Raw genomic sequence first — 27,743 nt, 5'->3', positions numbered from 1 at the left:
TAAGGTTGCCCCATTGTAGGCAAGATTTTGCATTGTGGTAAGTCCTGCTGGGATTGGTTCTGGATCTTCTATGACCCTGATGGTGGATGAGTGTAGATAAATGCTGTCCAGAATTGTCTGTGTATCAGCTGTCCAGATCATGCTGATTATTTGTAACTTTATGGAAATTGGCAAGTTATCCTGATTTTCTTGATCATCTATAAAGCATCAAATCATTTTTCCTACAATTGTAACTTGCTTTCCTTTGATATTTTTTTTTCCCTCTCAAATTCAACTCTTAGTACTTTTCTTAAAGCACTAGCTGGAATTTTCAACTGAGGGCAGAAAACATTTGCCATTTTTAATTGGGTAAAATCTTTTTATTTGTTTTCTAATATAGCAACATGAAGAACTTTTGATGTTCTTTACCAAGAAGGATTAGCTGAAGCTTGTCAGCTGCTGTTGCTTATAATGCACTGAACTGTTTACAATTTTACAGTTACTGAAAGTCCTACCCAAATTGTGTGTTCCACTCTAATGGTTTTATTTGTGATTTTTCTGTCATTCAATTGTAGTAATTCCATAACTTCTGACCAGTTAAAGAGCTGCATATTTCCCCTAATGAGATTCAGCTTGCTATTTTTGGAATCTAAGCAGGACCTAGTGTCCTCTGAAAAGCCCAAATTGATACTAAGAATACATGCGGACTGAACCTAAAGGAGAATAAGCCAGGGTTTGAACCATTCAGGACTAACCAATAGAGCACTGTGCCTGTCTCTGTGAAAATGTATTTAATTACATGCACCTTTCAAATATACATTAACTATGCCTGCATTTGCTATATACAAACCTGACACCCTTCTGAATTGAGCAGTTCACACAAGGGTCACCACAAATAGAGATCAGTGTACCCAAAAATGTACACGTCTCTAATGACAGTGTGAATCTTTACACCAGTATACACACAGCCCAGGTCACTGTTAACAGCAGTAATACTCTGAAAAACAGTATTGACTTTAGTTAGCATAAAGAGTATAATTGCTGCCGTTTAGAGCAATATTCGATATTTATGTGTAAAATAGAATTAGGTGCCTTTGATTTGCTTTTAGATTTATTTGATCCAAGAGTAGGTGTGACTTAAACATTTATTGTAAAGTCACTACTTTCCTTCATGTAGCTGTTTGGTATATAGTAAGTCCTTTTGTTTTTGATTGAAGTAATCTTTGCATGTCCACTTTTTATATTCTACTACAGGCTGTATAAGAAACCACCATTTTTTTCCACCCTCAATTCAGTAGTTGTTGAAAGGTGTGGCTCTAGATGTATTAGTAACAGCTTAGCATAAAGCATCAGAGGCGTTCTTACTTTTCTCTCCTGAAGTTACAGTATGTGCATATGTTATCCTCTGCTAAATGCAAAGTCTCTTAACACTGAATGACATTTGGCTGTTAATTATATATTATTATGAACTCCAGGGAACACAGGCATATTAGGGAAAGGGGGGGGTCCTTACCCCTCAAGTGGAGCAAAAGTTCAACTGCTTTTTAACTAGTGGAAAATGGGACAGCACCCCCTCTTAAGCTGCTTAAAAGGCCATGGAATAATGTAAACCATCTCTGTGAACAGCAGATGCTCACATTTTCATCTGCAAACAGGCACACAGTAGAAGAAAATCCTCCCGAGCTTGAAAGAGGTTGATCCAATATCACAGATTCTTTAAAGGTGCACCATACTAGCCTCAAAACAATCCTCTTACTCTATTTCAGTTAGGAATGGGGCTTACCAAAATATCGCAAAAGTTGGCAATAAAGTCCTCCATCTTCCTGTTATTTCTTCACTTCATTACAGTGCTTATATACAGCTCTCTGGTTGCTTAAATCCTAGTTTACACATGAGGTCTTAACTGTATTAAATCCTGTTTGGTTTCATTATAGCCGTTTTAGCACTTTAGCAGCAATGTTTGGTAAGATCAGGCCATTAATATAAAAATTACTTAATTTATATACTATTGATGTTTAAAAAATGTCCAATCAAGAGTTAAGGGTTCTCAAAATTCCACTTATGGCTTAATTTTTTGATTTCCCTTATTTACTAATCTCTGAAAAGAAATTACTTTCTAAAAAGAGACCATTATGTCTGCCTGTTTGATATGCTGCTTTCTTTGCTTGAGCTGCTTAGGTTGTTAAGGTCTTGAACTATTAACTCTTAACCTTTTGGTTCAGTCCTCACCCCTGATACACTGTGTCACCCTAAGCAAATCACTTAACCTGTCTCTGTTCTGCGCCAAGTGTTAAAAAATACTGTAAAACAAACATGCCATGTATACAGTATTTGTATTTACAATGTAAAGGCAATATATTAAATAAACATTTATGTGTGCATGTATAATATCATCATTTAATGTTAATATATCTGACTATAAATCAGTTGTCCCCAGATGTCTGCATGCATCCTTTCTTTAAGACAGAGCAATGCTTACATTTAATGGCTTAATCTTTTTATATATATATATATATATATATATATATATATATATATATATATATATATATATATATATATATATAAACTCTGGCCTGTATTGAAATTAAATGGTTATAAAATGGCAGCTAAGTGACCTGTTCTGAAGAAGAAAATTGCTGTGCGTACTTTATACATTTTTGACGAACCTTCTGCTATTGCTTTGAGAAACTGTTGACAGTTATCAATAATTATTTGTTAAATCTTGCATATTTCCTTATGCTGCTTTTTAAATACTGTCAAAACTGTGTTAAAAACAACAGATTTAAATTAGTTACATATTTTGTGATTTCAGGGTGGGGTGGGGGTTTGCTTTGGATGTGATACTTCAATGCAAAATTCTTCTGAAGGTCCCATCTGTCGTAAAATTCTCCAATTTAGGAAACACTCAACAAAAAAAAAGAAAAAAAGCCGGTCAGGGTACCGTGGGAATTCCATTTTCATTTTGCCTTAAATAAGATGAAATGTTCACAAACATTGAGAAGAGATCTACTGATGCTGTTTGCTTAAGTGAACAGTTGCCTATCTATCCAGCCATCAACTTTTTGGAATCATGTATTCAGTTACAAAATCCCAGTCCTTGGCATGCCAAACTCCTCTTCATGCATGTGGGGTCATTTTAGAGTCACTGGGTAACGCAACTTGTTTATCTTTGGGGATCTGAGGAAAGTAGGAGTATCTGGAAGAAAAAAGTAGAAGAAACTCATAAAGCTACTAGATGTGTGGCCCAAGGGTTCAAACCCAGTTTCTTAGAGCATTATTAATAACTGTGTCACGTTCAGTGAGCAATCAGGACATGACATGTCAGTTGTTAGCAAGTTTCATACAATATCCCGTGCCAACATTTCATTTGTACAGCCTAATACATGATGCATGTTGTTTTTTGTTTTTTTTTTTTGGTGGTGAGAATGCAAACAGAGTGAACTGGGACATCCTCATTGAGCTGGTCAGCAAAGAAGTCTAACTACAGGTGCTTGTAGCCTGAAGTACTTTTTTAGCCTCAGAACCACAGTATCTGCTAGTGACATCATGGATATGATGCCATGACTAGAGCTTTTCTAGAAATGACTTGTTACTATATATATGGATTACTTTTGTGTGCAGGTATAATGGTAAAGGAACAAGACAGAAGACTAATTTATTTTAATAGTAAAATGTTTATTATAAGATGTTATCAAGCGCCATTTCAACTATTCGTAGTTCTGCAGCTTTGCAACCTTTTTAACTTATAGTGGCAGCTTTCTATTGTGACACATTGAGTGAAGGTGGTAAAAAAAGGATATTTTAAAGTTAATTTGTTTTTCTTTAACATTTGTTTCATTATTAAGCAGCACCAGTCATTGTCTTATAAATGTCTGGTTTATTTGTGTTTGACAGTTACTGTAAAATGTTTGTTAAATAGTTATTTAAACAAGTGCTGCATGGTGATACATATGCGAATAGTGCTGCTGCACAGCTCAGTGATGTACATTGTAGGTTATTTCAGTAACTGGGTGCTTTATATGGTAGCCTGGCACCCCTTCCAGGATTGGTTGCTGCCCCAATGTAGTGCTGTGATGCAAAAACCAGGAACAGAAAATGTATAAATACATTTTACAAGCATGATTTTTGACTTCTTATTGGCCATGTCAATAGACCTTACATACCAGCCAATGTTTATATGGATTTCCTAAAGGTTTACAAACATGTCTTTAGGTTGAATTTAAATATGCCAAATACTTGAATATGTATACTAAGTGATTGCTAATTTATACAGTACATTGTAACTGTTGCTGCTAGGGTAGGCCCAGGAAAAGCAGAACTACAGAAAATACATGAATAAATTAGTTATGCTACTCACAGGTAACTAAATCACTTTGACCTCTGTGGCCTAGAAATAGTTAGTTTTCCAGCTATTGTGTGTGGCGTTTTTATGCTCTGCTACTGTTTTTTACAGTTGAATGGCAACTCTAAATTTTACCAATGTGTGAGTGTTCCCTATGATAGTCTTATGTTCCATCTAGCATTGGATCAGTACAAAAATTGATTTTGATATCAATGCCAGCTTTCATACCTTGACACCAGTACCAGTATAGTTTAGAAGGAAATAACAGATGACTCCAAACCCCATCCCAATCTTACTCCAACCTCCCTGGTATGCTGCATAATTGCTTGTCGTGCTTTCTGCCACTGTCCTCTACATAGCTGCAAAGACCCAAATCTGCCAGTCAGTTTACTTTGGTTTTGGGTTAATCCCCCATGAAGTCCTGATCGAGTCATGGCAATAAGGGGAGGTTCAATGTGAAGTACAGATCGCACGGAAACATATAGTTTCATTTTATGAAGTTTATGAAACAGATGTTTTTCCACAACTGCAGTAGCAAGTGTCGAGTGAAGGGCAGGGGGTACCAGAAAGGCTGGTATTGTACGGTTTTATAATTTGCGTTTTTCTGTACTCTTCCATTACTGGTATACTGTGCAGCTCTACTTATATCCAGGGTTAATACCTTCCCTGTACCCATAGTTGTCCTGGTAGCCTCTGGTTCTCTTTAGGCCGGTGCTGCAAAATCTTTTTCAGGTGATGAGTGGATGGCTATTATTAATAATTTTGTGGCCTAAAATGAGAGTGATGTTAAGTAACATGGCATCAGAAATTAAGCAATGTTGTTGTCTACAAGTTATTCATTCATTTTGCACCAAGCCTGCTATACCAAGATAACCATACGTACACACTACCCAAAAGTCATTGCCCTGGTTTCCTTAAAAGCAGAATAAGGGAAAAGAGTCAACATGCAAAGGCACCACCCAATAGTGTAACACACATTGGAAATTGGAAAAAACATATTTTGCAGCCGAGTAGTTTGCCGTTTCCAGTCAGTTCTTTGTTATGTACAAGGATAGCTGACAGTCTTCACACACGACAGACACTTCACCACCAGATGTGGAGGCGCACTTCTTTTTGTTACCTTGACCAGTATTGCTGCTTGCATCTTTTTAGTCCAGTGTGAAATGAGTAAAGCAGCTGTACGATTCCCATATTGAGCGGAGTTGCAAAGCCTCTTTTTAATTCTAGGGCTCTTTCCTGGATTGTTTACCTTTACAGACATCTTTTCCCATTGAGTGAAAAGTAACATAAGACTCAAAACCTTTATTTACAGACTACATACATGGTATGTCTTAGATTAAATGGGCAATATGGAATGGTGAACTAGGTGCCTCAGCATTTTAAAAGAAGAAAAAAAACAGCATTCACTGTATTTGCTGCATTGTCTTTTCTAAGAGTACAAATCATTGTGTTCCATTTGTACATCCTGGCTTAAAGACACATTTCTTTATTGTTGGTGAAAAAGCAGACCCGTCCTGTTATGGCTCTTTATCTGTAAACCTAAAATACAAACAGACAAAAAGAGGAACCTATTGACCTTTACTGTGCTGATGTTTTCTATTCTTTTCCTTAGTGGCTGGTGCTGCTTTAAGCTAGACCACATAATGCCATTTACAAACTCAGGTACAAACCAAAATCTTGGGCACGGCTGACAGCACAGCTTCAGTAGCTTTTAGATATCATTTTCCACAGGAGAGTAAAAGGCAGTCACATAGAAAGAGGACTGACAACAAAGCATTTGATAGACTAAATGACCGCACTGGTTAATGCAAAGTCTTTCCTCAAATCTTCAGTACTGTATCCGCTAATCGTAGCTTTTATCTAATTTTGTCGTGCTTTGTTCCCTGCCTGCTTCAAAGTAGTCTTCTCCTGCACTATTTCCTTTTTCGGATAGACTTCCTGTTACTGAGCACACCACTGTCAGAAAGTAAATTAAAGCTTGCTGTATGTTGGACTTGAAGCAACAAACTGGCTGATTTAATTTATTAGAATCTGTGTAAAAACTTTCTAGCTGACTTCATGCATTTGAAATTGATGCAAGTCACATTTTGTGATCAATTCCTCTTCACATTGTCTTTCTCAGTTCCTGTAATGCGCAAGGGAATTTTTTTCTTTTTTTTTTTTTTCCCAGACTGCCCACTTCTCTATATCATTGTTTTGAACATACTAATAAACAATACTAAAAGCAATGTTGATTGTAACAATTTGTACTGTTTATGCATAAACGATGACTGGGGCAGTCTGGTGGTGCAGTGGTTAGTGATGGAGGTACTGGGTTAGAATTTCATGTCCAATTGCTGTTTTATGTTTATTTGACCTCATCTGCATGGGTCTTACTATGCATATCTTGGTATTTAGTTCCCTAGCCAAAAAAGGTCCACCTTAACGGACAGTTCTAAATTGACCCTCTGTGGATGTGTGTGTGAAATTGTGTCTTGCAATAAATGGACTGTCACTGTCCTCTTATCCAAGAGTTGGTTTCTGCTTTGCACCCAGAACTGTCAGTTAAATTGAAAATGTGCTGTAAATAAATGGGTAGATGAATAAAAGCAAAGTATTCATGTAACTGTCTATCTGGTAATGCTGTAGGCCCATTGCCATTATTCCTGTAGAAGGCCACAGGATGTGTTGCTCTTCTGATCCCACAGCTGTACAGATGGTAAAGGGGTTAATGGGAGGCTTTTGACAAGTTATCAACTGATATGTATCTGCAGTTTTGGTAGCCCAGTACAGCCAAACAACCTGCTGTTTGAAAAGACTTGCAACGTGAGATGATGGGGCTTCTTGTAATGAATCAACAGCCACTCATTGCCTTCTTGAAATCTATAAAACAGAAGCAATTAAAGCTCTGAAAGGGTCTTTGGGACAAACCTTTCCAGTTTAGACGACACCATACCAAGTGGGGTGCAATTGTACAAATTTACAGTGACCTCCCCGTGTTTCATCTGCCCCAATCTTTTCAGTCTAACTAAAGGGGATTAAAGTCTATTAGAGAGGAAATTATTTCTGCAAAAAGATGTATGTACTTTAGGCCACCTTTTAAGAATATGCTTTTGCCAACCATCTAAAAATGTTAGAGCGTAACAGGTATAAGCCATAAACCAGTTAGTATATAAATATGTTCACTCCTATTAATTCATTCATTCATTCGTGCATTTTACACATGATTATGTGTGGCCATCTTTTAGTCTGCCTTCAAATGTGCAAAGGCAGATGGCTTCAATGGTGCACTTCCAGAATTCCAAGAGATACTCCAGACACTACAGGTAGTGTAGTGCTTAAATATTGTCTGTGAGAGGAAAGACAGAAACCTGTGAGAAATAGCCTAACCTTAAGTTAAAGTTCCATGGTTCTTTTCTGACTGTGACATTGCTGCAACCAACTAAATGTTCTCCCTCCCGTATTATCTAATACTGTATGTTTCATTGGTTCAGTTAGATCAAAACCTTGTGGGAGGTAAAGTATATATAAATATGTCAGTAATTATCAGAATATTGGAAAATCAACTAATTTGCTGTGTGCCATATTAAAGTTCAGGAATTATAATTTACAGTAAATTGGATGAGGTGTGGTGAAGGGAGAGAGAATCTATTGGATTGAAAGGTAAGATGATCACGATATCCTAAAGGAGACATGGTTTGTGATGTTGTAGTAGAAGATGTAAGCTGAAACTGTGGGAGTGGCTGAATGATGTCATTCTGGGTTTCCTTGGTTTATTTTAAAATTCTCCTTCACATTTTTATTTTATTTTTTATTTTTTTTTTTAAACAGAAGAAGCGAAGGCCACGGATAGACCGCAGCATGATTGGAGAACCAATGAACTTTATTCATTTGACTCATATTGGGTCAGGAGATATGGGCAGTGATGGCTTTTCTATGGTAAGTATTGTATAGAGCACCCACTGGTGTGTGCATTGCTGCTGACTGCTGGTCAAAATGGTGAGAAAGTTTTGCATCCCATATAAAAATACCAGAGTGTGCATAGACTTCCGTTTATATCTATAAACAAGTAAATGTTGTAACTTAAAGAAACCTGTGACCTCCATTAGTAAAAAATAAAAGCATTTGAGTTGAGGGTTTGTCAGTCGCCCTCACTATATAATCCTTTTCTGTAGTGTGTGGCATTGTGGTTTCTTGGGTAGGCCTGCTGTTTCACAGCTCCAGTAGTGTGGACTCAACTCTCAGCTTGATCACCATATGACATTTCGCATGTTTTTTTTTTTTATAACAGGAGCTTAGGTGTTCTTCTAACACCACAATAATGTGCATGTAGCGTTAATTCAAAAGCAGTAAAGTGGTCCTGTATCTGTGTGAATATGACCAGTGTCGTCCTATCCAGAGTTAGTTCCTGCCTTGTACCCTAAAATTCTGGGACAGATGTCCACTTATAAATTGCTTCGTAGTCAGGTTAAAATAAACTTGTATAGGGTCATGTAGTGAATTAGTGCTATAGGGCTGACTACTCTTCCGTTTTAATTTCATTTTCTGTTTTGGAATCGTTTTGATTTCCAGACATACGCATACATTCAATAAACTTTCTTAGTAATAATCCTCATTCAGAGGTGAAACAAGTAACTGTACAGTTGTCTTCATACAGATGTTTTTGAAGCCCAGATGGATTTATTGCCTTGTTAGGATTATACAGAGAGGTAGTCATGAAGGCTGAACAGAAAGTGGTTTAAAGTTTAATGTCTTCGTCACTAGGCCACACCTATTGTAATATACAGGTACTGTTGGTTTCCTAACATAACATATTAATCAATAAGATAGACCTTGTGGTATCAAACTTAATTGAAAGAAACAGAAGTATTTTTTACATGCCCAAGCTATAAATGCAAACATCCCAGTAGTTCACAGTCATAAACAGATACAATCTCTACTATTGTATAAGACATACTATTGTGAAGTATGACTGCTGAGATCACACAGAAATGGTTTGTAAAGTAAAATATCTGTAAACAGATATATTCAAAATTGGTAAAGCTGGGGGCCTACAATATTAGAGAGAATACGTTTTTAGAAAAACTTGCATGATAGATCGCTATAGTCTGAACAGAGCACTCCAAGCAATACAACTGCAGCAGTTGAAGAACTTAAGTGCCCAATGATCTCTCAGATCAGAAAGAAACACACCTCAAAGTAGTATACTGTCTTAGACATTGAGTCCAGTGTGTTAAAAATATAATCTTTGCCTTTATTTTTTCCCTAGGATTGTGCAGAAGTGTTTTTTATTCAAATACTGTAATACCCTGCATATGAATTTCAGTGTCATTTTTCTCTGCTGTATTGCCAGCTTACATTAGCTTGTTTTACCTTAATTGTTCTAAACATCTTATAAATGTTACGGTTATTATGAGCCTTAAATGCTTTAAAGATGGCAAAACGTGAAAGAGTTGTACATACACAGATGTATTTATTTTATGTGTTTTTTTGTAAATATGTGTATAGTAGTAGTACTCTGTTCCTGGCAGTGGGTTGGGGGTAGACTTCACATGGTCTTGTAGAAGCTCATGTTCAAGGTTCACACATTGTCACTTGTAGGGCGTATGTAAACACTGTTCTGAAAAATAACAGTAAGCATCAAATGCAGCTGTTACCAGGGCAACTCACAGAGACTGAACATCTGAATAATTACAATAAACATCAAGTTGTTCAGACTTCACTGCCATTTCTGCTATTCCATGCTGGAAGTTCGAGCATTAAAAGTCCATGATGAATGATAGTTGATTTCTCCTGAGGCAAGGACTCAAATGTACACTGCCCCCCCTTCGTTGACCAATCAATAGTGATGACATTCGGGAGTTCACCACTAACTTCATCAACTATGGTGAGTTTCATAGACCCCTTATGTGCAAAACAGTGGACTGTCTCTCCAGTGGACTGTTCAATGTGCAACTGCCTTGCTTTCTCTTTATTCTTGTCACTTACCTCTGCATGAAGTATGCCAAGGTCTTAATGGCAAATAAGCTAATGAACAAAGTCTGCTGTGACAGTGTTCATAAAGGACCATTGGATTAGAATGTGTTTAAGTGAAACATAAGACACAATCCTTACCTGATTTCTCGTATATCAGGGTTGTTTTACATTATTTGATCAAGTTTTTTAAAAACATGATTATTTTTGTCCCAATCACCCATAAAAGTGATATGCCATCTTTCCCACCATACAGATTTCAATTAAAGATGCTCATCATGAAATCCTACCTACTTAGCAGAATCAGTTGATTAGTACATTCACTAGAGCATGATGGCAGTTTAACACACTTTCATTGTATGCATTTAGAGGAGTGAGGAGCAGAAGAGTGAAAGGTCTCTTATTTTAAAATGTAGCTCACAGAAAACAGATCCCAGTTACAACTGAAAGCATGGAAGATTGAAAGCTCTTAGGCAGCTGCCTTCCTCCTGTGTGAACATAACTTGTTTGTTATTATATAAAACATGGGGCTACAGAGCCAGGCAACCTAGTAATACTAAGTCCATTAGTACTGGACTATAGGGGAATTCACACAGGCTGTAACCTGAGCCAGGTGCATTCCTGTACGTTCTTGGAGCCTTGCCAGGCGTCCGGGCACTGAGGGATGGGCACAGGCCTGCATACATGAAACTAAGACCTGCTTCTTTCATGCCTTATGTAAATCACACTCCCCATCTCTGTAGAGGTCAAAATTTTTCCTCTAAAGGACTGTTTTGCTTGTTTGAGTTTGAAACGCTTGCTATTTTTATCTCATTTTTTTTCAAGCTATTTTGTGACTTGGGTGGTGCTATTCTCTTCAGTTGTGAACTGCCTGAGTGTGGCTTTACAACAACATGTTATGATGTGCGTTGATTTCCTTTTTCTACAATGCAAAAGATAAGGAGCTACTTTTATGATGGCATGGCCAGTAAGAGTTATTCAACACCTCTTAGTGCGTTTGGAAATGAATGGATGGTTGAATAACTAAATAATGTTTTCTAATTTACACAATCTTCTGGTCCAGATGGGCCTAAACAGTGTAAGTGTATTTATTACTTTTCTTTTTAAATAACTTGCCCAACAAGTTTTCTTGATTAAGCTACATTGTATTGCTGAAGCACTGTTCCCTTTATCTAGATTCACGTTTCTGCCTTTTAAGTATGTAAGTCACAGTATTTACAAGTTCAAACTTGTAGCCTTTCCACATATTAGCTGTTATTATTGTATTCTTTGTCATTTCCTACTGTATTTTGTTTTGCACAGTGATTTTTTTTTTTTATTAAACAAAAGCATCACTTTGATTATCATTTACCTTTTTTAGACCTAATTAGAATATCCAGATGGCTTCATGAAAACAGGAAACCACAGTCTAGTGATGCTTCAGTTCACATAATTAAATGCACCACCACAAACCTGAAGACCACATTGTGCAAAGCAGCACAACTGTAATGAGATCCAGTAAAAAGAGAAATCTATGTTGTATGTCACATTAAGGAAAAGCATATCAAAAATCATGAAAGTCAAATGTCAGGGAGCCTTCCAGTAGTCAGACTTAGTTTTTCCAGTCAGTTAAATTATATGTTCATGTTTTCACCACATTGAGGTTATGAATGAGTGAAATCCAGAATCAACATCCTGGGCCACGGTCCCACTAATTTCCAAGGTCAAGAGCTAATATCTCTGGAAATAGTCTGTCTCAGAAAACATAGGCAAATCAAGTGCACAAAATATCATGACAGCCTTAAACATAGGACAGGTAATGTTAATTCAAGCAAAACTAATTATAAGAAACTCCTGTCGGAAATAAATAAGTCTATGGCTAGCTTGAATAAAGCTTGCATGTTGTAATCTTTTTAGTTAGCCAATGAAAGGTGTCATTTTACTTGACTTCTCACCATAAACAAGCACACAATTTAGTCTGTTTTGGCAAGTTTAGATATTTGAAAAACTACTCTGCCTAAGCAGGTCAGGGAATTGTTAAGCAATTTACAGGAACAGTACAGTAATATGATCAAATTAGGTATACAGTGAAAGAGAAGGGTTAACTCGTATACTGTACACACTGAATACTCTTTGGGTGCTGGTTGTAACGTAGCTCATGCTACTATTTTTCTGGGATCCTCTTCCACTTGTCAGACATGAACACTACAGACCCAAAAATTACCATGTCATTCTTATAATGAATCTACTGCATTCTAGTACTTTGCAGGGAATGACCCATTATATATCTGTAGGTTTATAATTTTAAGTTCATCTCAATTCCCAAACCACTTACTTAGTTACATCGCACCATGCACACCTTCGCCCAGCCACATATGTTTTCTATAACAATTGGATCATTCAGATCTGGGAAGGATTTTCAGTTGGAGGAAAATGCATTGAGTTCGATGAAGAAAGCTGTTGCTGATTAAATTATTTTTTTTTGTAGGTGTAATTAAAAACTAATTTGATTTACTGTACATGACATAAATAATACATTGCACCCAAATTTACAGATGTAAATCTCTGATTTTGTTTTTTTTTTGCTTACCATTGCTAAAATCCCCTTTACTGTTTGTATCTTCCATTTCTAGTGAGTGGTTTTCCTACTGAAGGAGGGCACTTTTCATTCAAGTTTTAAAAATGATTTGTGAAACCCAAGTCCCAGTATCTTTATAAAATTTAATGCACTAGACCTCAATCTCTTTTACTACCATTAAAATGTCCTGTTATTTACTGGCTAGTGTTTAGGACCAGCATTTAAGACAAAAAATGTAACTTTGATTCTGAAGCCAAGCTTCAGAATTATATCACTTGTCCATCTGTTAATTTAAGGCCTATTTGATTTCTGAGGTTTTTATTATTACCAGAATTTAGAGTGGTGTCAGGTGGATGTTCTTTGAAACGGATGACAGAAAATGGATCCCTGAGTCACTCAGCCTGTTCAGAAAGGCACACTTGGGGTTGTGCACAAGCACTGTGATATAAACTGAAATGATTCTCTCAAAATAAAAACTAATTGAAGTAAGGCACCAATTATAAAATCTAAAATAGAAATGGTCAAAAACAGTTAAGTTTTTTTTTTATTTTAGCTTAAAAAGGCCCATTTGAGGAAGATGCACAAATGAACGCTGTACCTCCATTCTGCTGGAATTACTGAACTATGCAAATATACTCTTTAAATGATGCAGTGGGGCTCTTGTAAAATGTCTCCCTTGTAGTTGTAGCAGTGCCCTTCTGTTCGAGGAGCAGGCTGTTTACTTAGGAAACACTAGGCATTTTAAACTTCAGATCAAGCACTTCACCATACGTTATGGCAGGTAATCCACATAAACAGAGAGGCATTTGTGATTCAGTAAAGTGCCATGTCAGCACAGTCTCTTTTGAGTTCAGACAGTTGAGATGAGCAGGCAGCAAAAAAAAAAAATCATGTTTGACCAATTTAGTCTGTCTCTTTATCTTCTTTCGTGGGTTTGTCTTTTTACAGTATGTCAGCAGCCTAGTTAGATATATTTGTTAAAGCATTTTTAGTGTGGTTGTGAATCTGTTTAACTCTTTGAGGGCTGAATATTTTTTCCAAAAAGTACAGTTTTCTTAAAAGCCCACAAAGCAATGCTTTCACACATAAATCAACATAAAACATCTGTAGCTGCATGCCATGGCTGCTGTTGGCGCATGATCAGCACCTCTGGTGGCAGAGTCCGTGTGGGCGCTCCACGATGGTCAGCAGGAATGCACGGTGGGCCGGCTGCCTGGCTTTCTTCACACAGCAGGTGGGTGGCAGTGCCGGTGACACAATATGGATTGTACCACTCGTCATCATAAGTAGTGGTCCTCCCAAGCGAACGCTGCTGTAGGAGCATCAGCTACACAAAAGTGTTCAGCACCTTGATCAGCAGGGGACCGATCAGATGATGCTGGTACCTTACTTTCATTTTCGAAAGTGATCCAGATCACTTGCATCAAACTCGGAGTCCGAAAAAGCAGAGTCCTATTCAACGAAATTACGTAAAATGTCCACGGAGTATTTTGTTTTGCACATTCACTTTGGTCTCTCAACAGATGTCAGTGCCATTGTAGAGGTTGTTTGCTCTTCACAACTCCTGCATGCTTCGGGAATCGAGGTCAAATTAACAAAGCTGTGTAATTTTCCTTCTAGCAAAGAGAGTCAAACTAAAGCGTAACGGCCAGTTTTGTTGCAGTTTGCAGCTGATTGCCGTCCTCTACTCCTGAATTTTGACAAAAGTTGACATCAGCCCTGAAAGAGTTAATGTGTTTTTAAATTTCTCATTGAGCTCCGCACACCTGAATGCCTATGTGGATTATGCACTTTCTTTCGTTACTGACTATGACCTTCTCAAAGTACTCCCAGACATTACTTTCCCAACCAATTGTTTGTTGTGTGTCAATGCTCGAAAACATGTCGTTTCTAGCTGTCAGCCATTATTGCTGCAGGGTTATATAGCTCGTTAGTTTAAAAAAAAATAAAAAATAGAGGGACAGTCAACAGTTGGCTACATTCAGTTAGTCTATTTAAAAAAAAATGTAAATAGCACATTTTCATTAATAACCATTTTAATTTTCTCTTAGGTGTCAAGTATTTGGTTTATCTTTCAGTTTTGTTTCAATTTATCAATCGGCTTTTGTTTTTTTTTTTTTCGTTTCAATTGCCTAAATGCTTTTTCATCCATCCATCCATCCATTTTCTAACCCGCTGAATCCGAATACAGGGTCACGGGGGTCTGCTGGAGCCAATCCCAGCCAACACAGGGCACAAGGCAGGAACCAATCCTGGGCAGGGTGCCAACCCACCGCAGTAAATGCTTTTTCAGTCATTGTACAATTTTAGTTAATGATAATTACCTTGATTGACTGCCAGCAGAGTTGGGATAGTCACTCAAAATGCTGCATTCCATTTGAAGTGGAAAGTCAGAATTTCCAAGTTCCTAGTCAGAATTTTCAGCTGAAATGCCCCTCAAGTCAGATGTTCTCCTCAGAAACTCAAATGCTTCTACATCCAGTCAGAGTTTGTCCAACCGCAATCCAAAATGGTGATGTGCAAGCTGTAGTATTGCACTTGTGTCTGTTTTTGTCTCTCTATCTGTGGACATGTTGCTATGGTGTTTGAATACACAAAATACCACATAATGTGATATTAACAACTGCCTTTTATTCCAATGGAGCAGGCACAGCAGAGGTTTTCCTGGACGGGTCTGTATTGTTTTTTTTATTTTTTTTTTACTGAAATGCAGTCAACTCGGGTGTGATGTCATTCCCAGCTCTGACATCCTACTTCCGAGGTAAATGGAATGCGACATAAGCAAGTAACCTGTTACAAATGACTAATTATTTCTTTTAATGTGTAGCAGAATTACTTTACTTGTTATTACTTGTATCAAGATGTAATATTACAAATTATTTTACTTTTACCTTACTCTCTAAATCCATACACATGTGTATCATTTGCGCATTACAAGGTTGACGCCCACATGTTCTTTACAGTATCAAAAGAGGTATGTGGTGATTGCAAAATATATATATATTTTTTAAGTTAACGATTCACTTTCTTTCCTTGAACACAGACTTCATTGCAATGCTAAATAGATGTAATATAAAAATTACAAGTGCATGTTGTGTGTGGCACAATACGTTTTATGACACATGACGATTTGATATCAAAGGCATTTTTGCCTCTGTAAATCTAATTCCCTGTGAGTTCTTTGATCAAGAAGTTATACGCCACAAGAAACAAAAAAATATTAATGTAGCTATCATATGTTGGGCAGAATCTGTGTGGCTGTCCATCCCAAATCAGGCCAGGGACACAGATCGGGTAGCCGTAGTCGCCTCCTCGAATGTTGTATAATTGGAAAAGGTGTCTTAGTACATTTATTCAACATGTAAGTTTCTTAGAAACACATGTAACACAAATAATAAAATTCTAGTTAAGCCAACAACTACTGTATAATGTGATTACAAGTATTGAACGTTTTAAACTATAGTGTGTCACACTATATTGCTATGAGGAAATATTCGGCTATAAAAACACATTACATACAGTAATACTACATTAACCTCAACTCTGTGTACAGTGGTGTACTGTACACAATATATTACCTTTACGCTCTGTTACAAAAACTGTTTTTTTTGATAGGTGCCATTTATGCATTTGTTATCTTCCACATCACTTCTTACATTTATGTTTGTCATTTTACTTCCTGTCAGCAATGATAATCAATTTCTTAAAAGTGTTCTTGAACATATCGCTCTTTTATATACAATAATTCTTTGCAAGATTTCTCATCATAAAGAGACTTACTTGGCATAGTTTTTGGGAAATCAACAGTCATTTGCACAGCTTTTTATTTTCTCAAAGTTTGGTGGTAAAAGAATGTCAATTTAAGGTTTAAAGAGTATTCTGCTTTTGTTCCTAACACTACCTCTTTTTGATTTCCTCTTTGTTAGATTCTGTGAATCCACTGTCTTTCCAAAATGAAGGGACAATGCAGGAGCAATTTGTAAATGTCAGAACTGACAGAGAAGTGTAAAATGATCCAACCATAGACCACAAATGTTGACTTTCAGATCTACCACAAACACAGGCAGCAGTTCTGGCAGACGTGTACTTTTTCCTGTTTTGGCACACTTCCTTTACCCTTGATGCTGCCTGCAGTGGACTTTCTTTTTCATAAAATGTTTTCAATTTTCCATCCAGATCAAAATGAAAATTAAATAATCATTTTGAAAATGATTTTGTATTTTCCAAGCAAAGTTGTGCAGATGGTTTCCTGCAGCCTAGAATTTGATTGCTGACTGTGATGGTCTTCAGTGGATCTGGAGCACATGCATGTTATGCACAAAAAGCACATTGCGCTGCATATTTACTGAGATTTTAATTTGCCAGCGTGTGTGGGCGTACAATTTGCAGGGCTTAAGTGCTCTTAAAATATTTCCCATAGTTCATTATTACCATGTGGGTGTTGCATCTGAGGGGATTGTTTTCACTGAGATAGTCAAAGGGACCCAATTGGGTTCTTCTCTTGCTTGTCTAACAAGAACATAAGAGTGTAGCGTGTTTTTAGATTTTCTGGACCTTGCAAGTTTAGTCCTGCTGGTAGTCAGTCTCTACCCACTGACACTCTGTTATTGGCATGAAAACACTCTCCTCTGCTTGTACAGCCGTATATTTTTTATTTTGTCTGTCAGTACAACCAAACCTAACAGTGTTTAACGTCATAATGTTGCATCAAGTCATTTAACCTTAATGAAATTTGTCAGCTTTTGATTCCATATTTTTTCTGGACCTGTGATGTATTTTTTTTAACTCAGTTCTCCTTAATATCTTTAAAATAAGCACCTTTACCACAGCCATTAATACATAAGTGCAAGCTTTATTTAAGGGAGTGTCAGAGTTATTTAAATTGAACAGAATGCACATCGGAAAAATAAATTAGTGTGCTTATATACTGTACAAATGACCATACTTGTTTAATTGTGCCATGTATAGTTATTAAAAAAAAAAAATTACCACCCAGACTATTTTTTTAAAATACAAATGTAACCTCAAGTCTCCATTCAAATGAATAACCACATTGTGTGTGCAACTTCCAAATTAAAGTTGGAACTCAGTCTCAGCCAATTATTTGATATTCATTTTATATGTTGTTTTGAAAGCAAGCTGGTTGCTTTCTTGTCGATAAAAAGTGGTAATCAGTGGTGAGTGATATTGCCATATGCTACTTAGGCCCTGCTTGTTGTTTTGGGTGGGTTTCCCAAGTGACCTCTATATGGAGTTTACATTTTAATTTATATCCTTCTAGTGTCTAAAGAGATGCTGTAAGTTTGTTGGGCAGAACTGACACAAATGTTAAATGTTGGATCAATTAATGGAATCCTCAATCCAAAAGGATATATGTTTTTTATCCATTTATAGAATGGTGGTGTATTGTGACTGACACAGTAAACCATTTCATTTCATGTTACCTGTGTTGCATATCCAGTTGTATGCTTACAATGTGCAAAGCACATGCATTTTTGCTCAAATACAGTACTGTTAAAATAAACGCTTCCTGGAAAATGCTGTCCTCATGGAATTGTGGTTTTGAATTGAAGACAGGATTCTTGACCACTGAATGTTATGTGTTTCTAGTTGATTTCAGCTTGTTGTCACCTTGTTGACTTTGTCATAACACTACCTTGTCTTAAAGTTTTTTCTGCTTAATTTTTCTCCCAGTTGATTAGCAGTCACACTGCAGCACGTTTTGCAGGCCTTTTGCTACGAAGAGGCAGGCATTGGGTGGAGTGACTATCAAAGTTGTGAAATGCTGCTTTTGTCTCTTGTGGTCAAAGTTTCAGTTTCTGACTATGCAGTGGAGGAAGGGGGAGGCTTCTTTTTAAGCTCAGATAGCTAAGAAAAACAGGCAGACTTCTAAGTCAACTTGTAGGAAACATAAGCAAATCTGCTCTCTTTTTTTTTATAAAAAAAAAACAAAGCTGTCAGTGTTGCACAGTGAAAAGGGGAATGGGTAAATTACCCTGACTTGTATGAAGCTAACAAACTGCTGTTCGTCTCTGATGAGAGTGGAATGTTATTTATTGTTGCAGTGAACAAAGTGGAAGAAGTCACCGAAAGGGCATTATCTTCAATACTGAGAACATTTCTTCCAATTCTTCTTTAATGTTATGTATACAAACCTGTGCAGTATTGGTCCCTGCCCCTCCCGCTAGCATTAACTGTATTTTTAATTGGCAAAATTGTTTCTGCTATAGTGAAACACCCCAGATGCATTTTTATGCGATTACTTAAATCATCATCCGACTCCAAAAAGAATGGAGATATGTGTCCTGACTCGCATAGTTAAGAAATTCTGACTACGTGCAACTCCTGCTCCATGCTCCCTTTTTTTATCTCTCAGTGGGGTATAGGCTATTATATGGGGGCTAGTATTGTAAAAGAAACTCCATGTTTTGAATGACAAAATATGGCATTTTTGCTGAAAAGTTATGGGACCACCTTATTCAACATTTAGTAAAGAGCTACAAAATATAAACCTTTTTAAATTATTCATTGATACATAAAGCAGAAGATGTGAACACTTTATCAACACTCGATCTGTAATATTTGACCCATTACCATGTTTACTTATCAACTATTGCTTACTGTAGCAGCAGACACATTGACCCCACATCTTAGTTCCACTTCATCATTGTCAAGAGAGATCAAATGCTACCTAAGATAACAGAACCAGCGCCAATTTAACAGTCCAATAATGGGGATGAGTTCAGTTCTGTCTGAATTTTTTCACTAATGTGGAAACCATTAAGCTTTCTACTGTACTACTAATATTGTCTTGGCAGATAGTTATATAGTCAGGTAAGCATTTAATTTAGGAGAGATTGTTTTATATATGCTGATTCAGTAATTGTAATCTGTGAAATCTGGTTATTTATTAGCACTGAACTCACAGATATGAAAGCTAAAGTGAAATGTTTACACAGCATTGGATATAGAGTAAGGTCTATTTGTCAGAAGTAGATTAACAAAAGACACATACAGCCCTAGTTCAGGTGCCCATTTTTTTGCTTTATCCCCCTGTTTAAAGTTGTTGGCAACACCAGAGCTAATGCCAGTGTGAGGGCTTTTCTGTGCCCCTGCTCTTTGATGTTCACCTGACACACTCAAACCATTGCTATATGCTAACCAGTCCAGAAATGGCATGGAAAACTAAGTGGCATAGCTTGTTGTGCTAACCGTAGTTGTTTTTGAATACTGTCAGTGCTATTCAGTGCAGGTTGATGGTGCCATTACACCACTGAATGTCTACTCCTTAACTGTGATGGATTGTTGTATTCCTGTGTGTAACTCTGCAATGAAAATCGGCTGTACAGTTGTCTTATAGAACCCTGATCCTGGGTGGCTGACAAGTTTCTCGCACTTCATCAAAATAAAACGGAAGTGCTGATAGCTGGTCTTCCTGCCAAAGCTCAAACTGGTTTCAAACTGCTTGGCTCTTTGACAAACTTTTGCAAACCCCATGTTCGGAATCTTGGGGTTATTTTTAATAGTAAACTCTCTTTTGAGAAACAGATACATTCTGTGGTTAAGAGTTGCTATTTCCTGTTTCATCTTTTAGCCAAGGTTAACCCTTTATTTATCTCCTAAGGATCTGGAAAAAGTTACGCATGTTTTCATTTTTTTTCTGGCTTGATTACTGCAACTCACTGTATTCTGGGATTAGCAAATCCATGATACCCAGATTGCAGTTGGCCCAGATCACTGCTGTCCGTTTTTGAAAGTTTGGTTCTGTTTCTCCAATTTTAGCCTCTTTACGCCTGGCTACCTTTTACTTTCAGAATTGATTTAAAATTTTGATGCTCATTTTTAAATCAACACATGGTTATGCTCCTGCTTATTTATCTGAATTGTGTGTTATACACCAGTCATCCAGAGACCTTAGATCTGCCGGTCAGCTATTTCTTGTGGTCCCTCGTACTAAGTGTAAAACTAAGGGGGACAGGGCGTTCGCAGCTGCTGCACCTTGTCTGTGGAATTCTTTACCAATTACATTAAAACAAGATTGAAGATGCATTTCTATTCTTTAACTTTCTGTTAATTTGTTTGTTTCAATATTGTTTTTATTAGATTTTATTCCGTTTATTTATGTTTGGCTACACTTTTGGTACAGCATAACTGTTGTTTTAAATGTGCTATATAAATAAATTGACTTTGACATTAGGTTAGGTGCATTGGCAATTCTAAATTCTCCCTAGTGTGTGCTTGGTGTGTGTGTGTGTGCGTGCGCGCCCTGCGGTGGGCTGGGTTTTCTGCCTTGCTCCCAGTGTTGGCTGGGATTGGCTCTAGCAGACACCCGTGACCCTGTAGTTAGGGTATAGCGGGTTGGATAATGGATGGATGGATTATAAATTAATTAATCACTCGTGCCAAAAAGTACATTAAAGATAGAATGTTGCATTGAAAGATAATAGAGTGTTAATATACTTGAACTCAGAAGGACACATGCATAAAAACACTAAGTACCTGAGTAAACACATCTTTTGCGTTTAAATTGACTTCTTTCATTAATATGCTTTCTGACAGACTGGTGTAAGAAGAGTTTATTTCTGCTTGGTGCTTTTGTTGACAGAATAAGCTCCAGCTCTCACTACCATAGGATACAAAGATTTTAAAATTAAGGGTTCAGTAGTTTTTAAAGTATTGAATATCTTGCCTCTGGTGCTTTCTTTCTGTTTGTTTGAAAAGTTTAGTTGGTTAAAAACATACAAGGGTAAATCAGAATTTTCAAAAATCAATTTTGAAAATTTTGTGATAACCACAACAGATAGCTCAAACACGCGCAGCTCAGCGTACATGGCTGCTTTCTCTTGTTGAAGCCAAGGTCAATTGAACATGGACACTCCAGGACAGCTGTTTGGTTACCCATCTTGCACAAACATTACAGTACATGATAGAGTCATCATGTACTATGGCACATGCAGATCCATAGCAGATCGCCATATGTGTAGCAGACAACATAATCTGTTGTGGACTTCCCTGATGAAGGAGCTTGTGTGAGTGATGTTGATGGTCGACCATATTGAGCTTCATCGGTTACACTTGTTCTTCCTGCTTTAAACCTTTCTGCCCATTCAGAAGCTTTTCGTTGTGTCATGCTGTTCTCATTTCCCAATTTGAGCTGACATCCTTCAGTGAATTTGCACAGATTTCACTCCCTCTGCCCAAAGAAATCTCATTATGGAGAATTGTTCAACAATGGTGCAGTCCTGCAGTGGAGCATCCTTGTTCATTTGACCTTGGCTTCTCCTAGACTAACAGCAGAGTCCTGCACTGTGCGTGTTCGATCTACCCATAAGCCATCGAGAACTTGTTGTATTGCATCAGCGTCTATACATTGCAGTTACCACATAATTTTCAAATTGCCTTTACTTTTTTGATATATCCTCATACAAATTATCCTTTTTTAATCACCTAAAGCAAATTAATAAAAAAAATACCAGTACAGTGAACCCTCGTTTATCACGGTTAATCCGTTCCAGACTCTACCGTGATAAATGAATTTTCGCGAAGTAGCATTCTTTATTTATAAATCGAATATTTTCGCAGTTAGAATATAGAAAACCTGTTTACGACCTTCTAAATACGTTTTTTAACATTATTAGAGCCCTCTAGACATGAAATAACACCCTTTAGTCACCCTTACACTCGTATTACCCAATATATTAGACAAAATAAGAGAAAATAAGACATATTAGATGTTACAAATATCATATTACTAGGCACACTCGCCTTTTAAGGCGACCGACTTTTATCCTCAATTTTTGTGCGCTCCATGTGTACAAAGTACATCAGGCATGTGTGTAGAGAATGAGAACATCAAAGTGCCCATTCATAACATCTCCAGAAAACCTACGTTTTTTTTATCCCCTCAAGTGCCTGTCCAAAGTCGTACAATGTCAGCCCGAATCTGTACTGCTAAAGACGGAGTTTCATGCACTAAATAAGCTATAGATGAGAATAAGCAAGCACCATCTCCCCTGATATTTACTATGTGGTGAGGTTATTTGTACTCCATCAACATTAATTATTTCCAGAGACATAATTTGGTCTATTTTTCCAGCGCATCACACACAAAAGCAAGGGAACGATGACAGCACCAGAACTCTGCTCACATTGCGTCGCTTCGTACCTCAAGCCGCAAGTAGTAAGTCTTTAATAAGCGGAATACCGCTACGCTTTGCACTCACGGGACGCAAGGACAATCCCGAACGCTTTTATATAGTAGATTATTGTACTGTACATTTAAATGCACACAACCACTAACCTATGAAGGCACGACCTCAGTAGGAGAGTCTTCAGAGGTGGTGCAGTATCTTCAGCAGGTGCGTTGTTGTCTTCCTACGCTGAAGGAGTACTAGGAGTAGGCATTGGGTGTCTGGGTTTGCGGCTGAAGAACATCTTGATAGGCAGTTGCTGGCACTGTCTTTTCATATGCGTGAGGAGGCTTTTGTAGGCTATTGCCATTTTTAATCATATCCAAGAGCTTCACCTTCTTCTGGATAGTCAGCATCTTCCTCCAGCGCTTAGTTTTATTGTCAGAAGGCGTAGAAAAAGCAGCACGTTTAGGAGCCATCGTAGGGCTTAGATAAAAGTTCTCAGAAAGCGCATGCGTAGTGACGTAAGCGTGTATGAGAAAAAATCGCGATAGAGTGAAGCCGCAAAAGTCGAAGCGTGATATAGTGAGGGATCACTGTATTATGAAATAGTAAGTAGTAATGTAATAAAAACACGAGCATTTGTTTATAGTGTCCTCAATGCCCATGATGCCAGGGTTATTTACCATGCCATTATGGCCTTGAAATAATGTATTGCTTTAAATGTACGATTGCCTGCTATATGGCATTTCCTTGTTCTTTCCTTGTCCATTTGGGTTTTTCTGCAATTTCAATTTCTACCTACAGTTTTAAGTGATGCTGTTATGTTATTTGTCACCACTAAAATGGATTGAGTGTGTGTGCGTCTATACACAAGGGTGTCTTGTGATGGACTGATCTTTCTATCTTGCACCATTTGCTACGTATTACAATAGGTTCCGGCCTATTACAATCCACTGCTGGAAAGAGAAAATTTAGGAAATGAATCAGTGGATTGGTAGATGAATAGATAAGAATCTACCCGCTTTTAATTGTATTATTAAATTTTGAAGTTCTGTTCAGAGCATATAAATTAGCAAGCCTGTATTGCATCTTATTATTGCTCTACAGCAATTTGCAAGATCAAAATATGTTATAACTTTTACCAAATTTTTAAAGGTGGAGCACAAGCAGGTTAATTGGCTTTCTTAGAGTCGCACATCATGTCAGAGGTTGGAACTGAACAAACAAATCAAGTGATTTGACCACTGCTCCATATTGCATGCATATCTTGGGTTTTTCTCACTCACTTTTTCTGCTTCGCTGACAGATTGTCTTTTTGTAAAAGAACGGCCCTTTATTTTACCCCTCACTGATTTCTGTATTGTGTTACTGCTTTATTTTGTTTGTGTTTTGCACATCACTTCCACGATTAGCGTTTTTGTAATTTTTTAATTGTTTGTATCTTCTTTTATGAAATGGGCAGATTTTTTTCTAGCACACTGCTCTGCTTTTTGGTTCATGGATATACTAACAACAGATTTTAAATACTCCAGTGCCCTAAAATTATCAAATTACACTTGATCCTGATGTTTTTGACTTTCCTTTTATTTTAACAGCTTTAAAATCGCCATTTTAAAGAGCATTTTCAGTGTCGGGAAAGCATGTTTAGCTACCTCAACCAATGTATACCTTTTGGAGCCTGCTGGTTTGACACAAACTTCCTAAAAGAAATGTGCAATGGAAAAAAGAGCCTTAAGGTTAAAGATTTTATATTTTTGTGGAATCTACTAAGATGGCAAAGAATCCATTGGACAACTGGCACCCCAGTCTACAATCTCAAGAAAACGTGTTGCTCTGGACACTTAATATCCATTAAATTGTTTGTTAAAATAAAAGAAAAAACATACTCTTGAGCTTTTTTAAATTTTGCGGTGTATTTTTTTTTTTTACATAGAATTTTAAGTTATTAGTGAAAATATCTGCTGCACAATGCAGTACCTTTAGTAACTCCATTTGCGACTTACTGTGCCTCAGCTTGTATAAAATAAAATAAGCAGGTACTGACTTCACATCTTCAGCACCCAAGGATCAAAAGGGCACGTAGTAGAGCAAAGGCCTGGATGGGGACGAGTGCCTTTAACGTGCTTTGCAGATGCATTGTGAGCAAAAATATTAAAAATAATGAAGCATACAAAGGCACATTAAATACAAACAAACATGTAGTAGCACTTTGAACTTTTACCAACATTCAAATACTTACTTATTTTTAATGAGACTATTCAAACACTAATTTTTGTTGATGTGTCTGTCACATTTAAGCAAAGATGAAGTGGCTGAATATTAAGTTTTCCCCTTTATAGTACTTAACAGGATTAAGCTTCCATGATCCTAAATTGAATAAAAAAATACAAAAGATAGAAGGATGATTTGTAGTTTTAAACTGACCGTACAGACTTGTAGAAATTGTGAATTGTGAGCCATGAGTTATCACTGTGCTGCCCCAAACCTCCTTTTCATTTTTTGGAATCCATTTTGATTTTCATTAGGAGTGAAGCTGAATCGAAAGCTGGAAAAGACACAACGGCCATAGCAGATCAGTTGAATGATCTACTGCAACAAGCATGTAGGCTATGGTGTGCCTAAAGAAGACCTGTGTAGACACAGATGACGTGCACCTCCACAATGACTGGGATGTCAAGTACACCTAATCCCTGTAGATCTCTGAGCAAAAGCACCAACCACAATGCTGCAGTCATCATTTCTGTAAATGATTGCTCATTATTTTAGACTAAGTCTTGTATGAGAACTGACAGCAATGATTACTAATACCTGGGCAGGAAACTTTAAAAGACTAGCCAGTGGATGGGTAGGCTCTATGAGGTATCACAATGTATCCGTGGGAATTTTGGCAATCCAGGTTGTTAGGGCACGTCTCCTGCTTTGACTCAGTGGAGTGGCAGAAGAGTGACGCTTTTCCTGCTGATTTTCCAGGCATATTGGTTCTTGTTAAATTTCTGAATGTTGAGGAGAGTGCTTTATGACTGTTCTTGCCTCTCTGTGTGTCTGTGCTGTGTGTCTCCTGCACGGTGATTCATAGGATGAGACATTCAGCAAGGCAGCAGTCTGGTTAAGGTCTTTGTAACCTTTTATTTTTATAGCTTTGCAAGGTACATTAAATCTATATTTAGAGATTTCCAGCCTAGCATTTTTACAGAGATTCGTTACTTAATAGGTCACTTTGACAAATCTTTCTCTGACTTCATGAGAAACAAAGTTGAAAGCACCCAAGTATTTATGGGTTGCATATTAAATTCGGCTTGTAGTCTAAATGCAAATGGCATGAAAAAAACACTGATGGGCACAAGGTGGATAAAATAATCAGCCACGTAGAAGCAATTTCACGTTCACTGGCCTAGTCCAAATAAATGTAACATTTTTTGGAGTAATAGTCATTTGTCTTTCGATGGCTGGCTAAGTTCTCCTTTGGAGAGTCCATTTCAGGCTAAGAGAGAGCAGCTTTTGTGATTTGGCCTGTGCGATCCAAGTTACAGGATAAATCGTCCGTCAGTCTGTGGGCTGTTTATTTAAACTGGAGGATTTGTTGAAGGAGACTCTAATTGCAGTAGAGCGCACACAGTAATGAAGGTTTTTTTGTTGTTCTTACTTTTTAAAATGTAATTTTCTCATATAAAGTTACACAACTCATCAGTGTTTTTGCTTTTAATATTTATATTAATGCACACGCTGGCCTTTACTCCCTATTAGTCTCACTTTCAGACTTTATTTATATTCTAGCAACTTGGCGCGCGCTACACTGCGCGTTGGATGACCACAGTTGAAAGACTCAATCGTAAGGACCTCTCGTCGGGTGTCTCATTGGCACGCTTTTGCCTCTTTCTTTCGCAATCACGGCGTAATCTGTCTTCTCTCTCTGTAGGGTTTCAGTTGCCTTCGTTGTGCGGCAGAGACGCGTCATTGAGCTAATCTGTGTGAATGCTGAGTGTCCGTTTCTTGCGAGCGACTGTCACGCCTTTGCCCCTTTGCTTCATGATCACGCTGTAATGTGTCCTCTCTCGCAGCAGCAGGTTTAGTTGCGTTTCGGCATTGTTCCGTAAGGTCTCCTCCGTACAAGTGCACATGGGTAGCTGAAGACGGAAAGGCATAGTGGGCATAGTGAAACACACGAATTGGTGACCAGGGGAACCATCCAACTCAGATGCGGGGCTCGAAATACTCAAGTGCACGTTATTTATAATTTAATTTTTTTTTTGTTATGAACTTCCCCAAAAGAGTTGATCCCTGTAAATAGTTAGTAGTATATGAACAATATAATCTGTTGTAGTACGGGCGTTAATTAGTGTCACAACTCATAACCTGCATACACCACGTGTTTGGCTGTAATGCCAGAAGCGCAGTGGACGCTGTAAGGGTAGGTTGTGGTTTCTGTTTCTTTCGTGATTTTTTTTTTTATTTCATTTTATTGATTATTTAATAGGCAGAGGGGAGAAGACGTTAATGTGACGCTCTGTCTATTTCTTTACTTTTGTTTTGAAAAGATTTTTGGGAACAGGAAAAATAAAAGCAAAGGGGAAAGAACGGAGGGGAATAAGCAGGAATTCTGAGAGGGGACAGACTGGGGCTTTTCTACGGGGTGGCTATACAGCCAAAAGGAACACGGACACCACGCTAGGCTTTTATTATATAGATATATCATTTTTTTTCCCCCTCCTTACTGTAGGTTTAATGGTGCAGGTAAGTGTACTAACTTCTGACCATTGTAAGAAGCCTGCAGTGTGAC

At 37.5% G+C, this 27,743-nt stretch overlaps 1 protein-coding gene across 2 annotated transcripts in view; it reads left to right on the top strand.

Moving 5' to 3' along the window:
• cdc42se1 (CDC42 small effector 1) overlaps positions 1 to 27,743 on the top strand; it is an 88,082-nt gene that overhangs the window by 39,008 nt on the left and 21,331 nt on the right. The window contains exons 3-4 of one of the 2 annotated variants that reach the window (XM_039750493.1): positions 8,135 to 8,242; positions 16,760 to 18,035. In XM_039750493.1, coding sequence (XP_039606427.1) covers positions 8,135 to 8,242; positions 16,760 to 16,768 — 117 coding nt within the window. In that variant the 3' untranslated portion in view covers positions 16,769 to 18,035. Of the gene's footprint in view, positions 1 to 8,134; positions 8,243 to 16,759; positions 18,036 to 27,743 lie in introns of those variants that run through there. The other variant, XM_039750483.1, reaches the window with a different exon arrangement.

Source organism: Polypterus senegalus, chromosome 1, assembly GCF_016835505.1.
Source record: "Polypterus senegalus isolate Bchr_013 chromosome 1, ASM1683550v1, whole genome shotgun sequence".
In the NCBI taxonomy this organism is placed as follows: domain Eukaryota; kingdom Metazoa; phylum Chordata; class Cladistia; order Polypteriformes; family Polypteridae; genus Polypterus; species Polypterus senegalus.
Note: the sequence above shows the minus strand (reverse complement) of the source record. Positions and strands in the feature narration are given on the sequence as shown.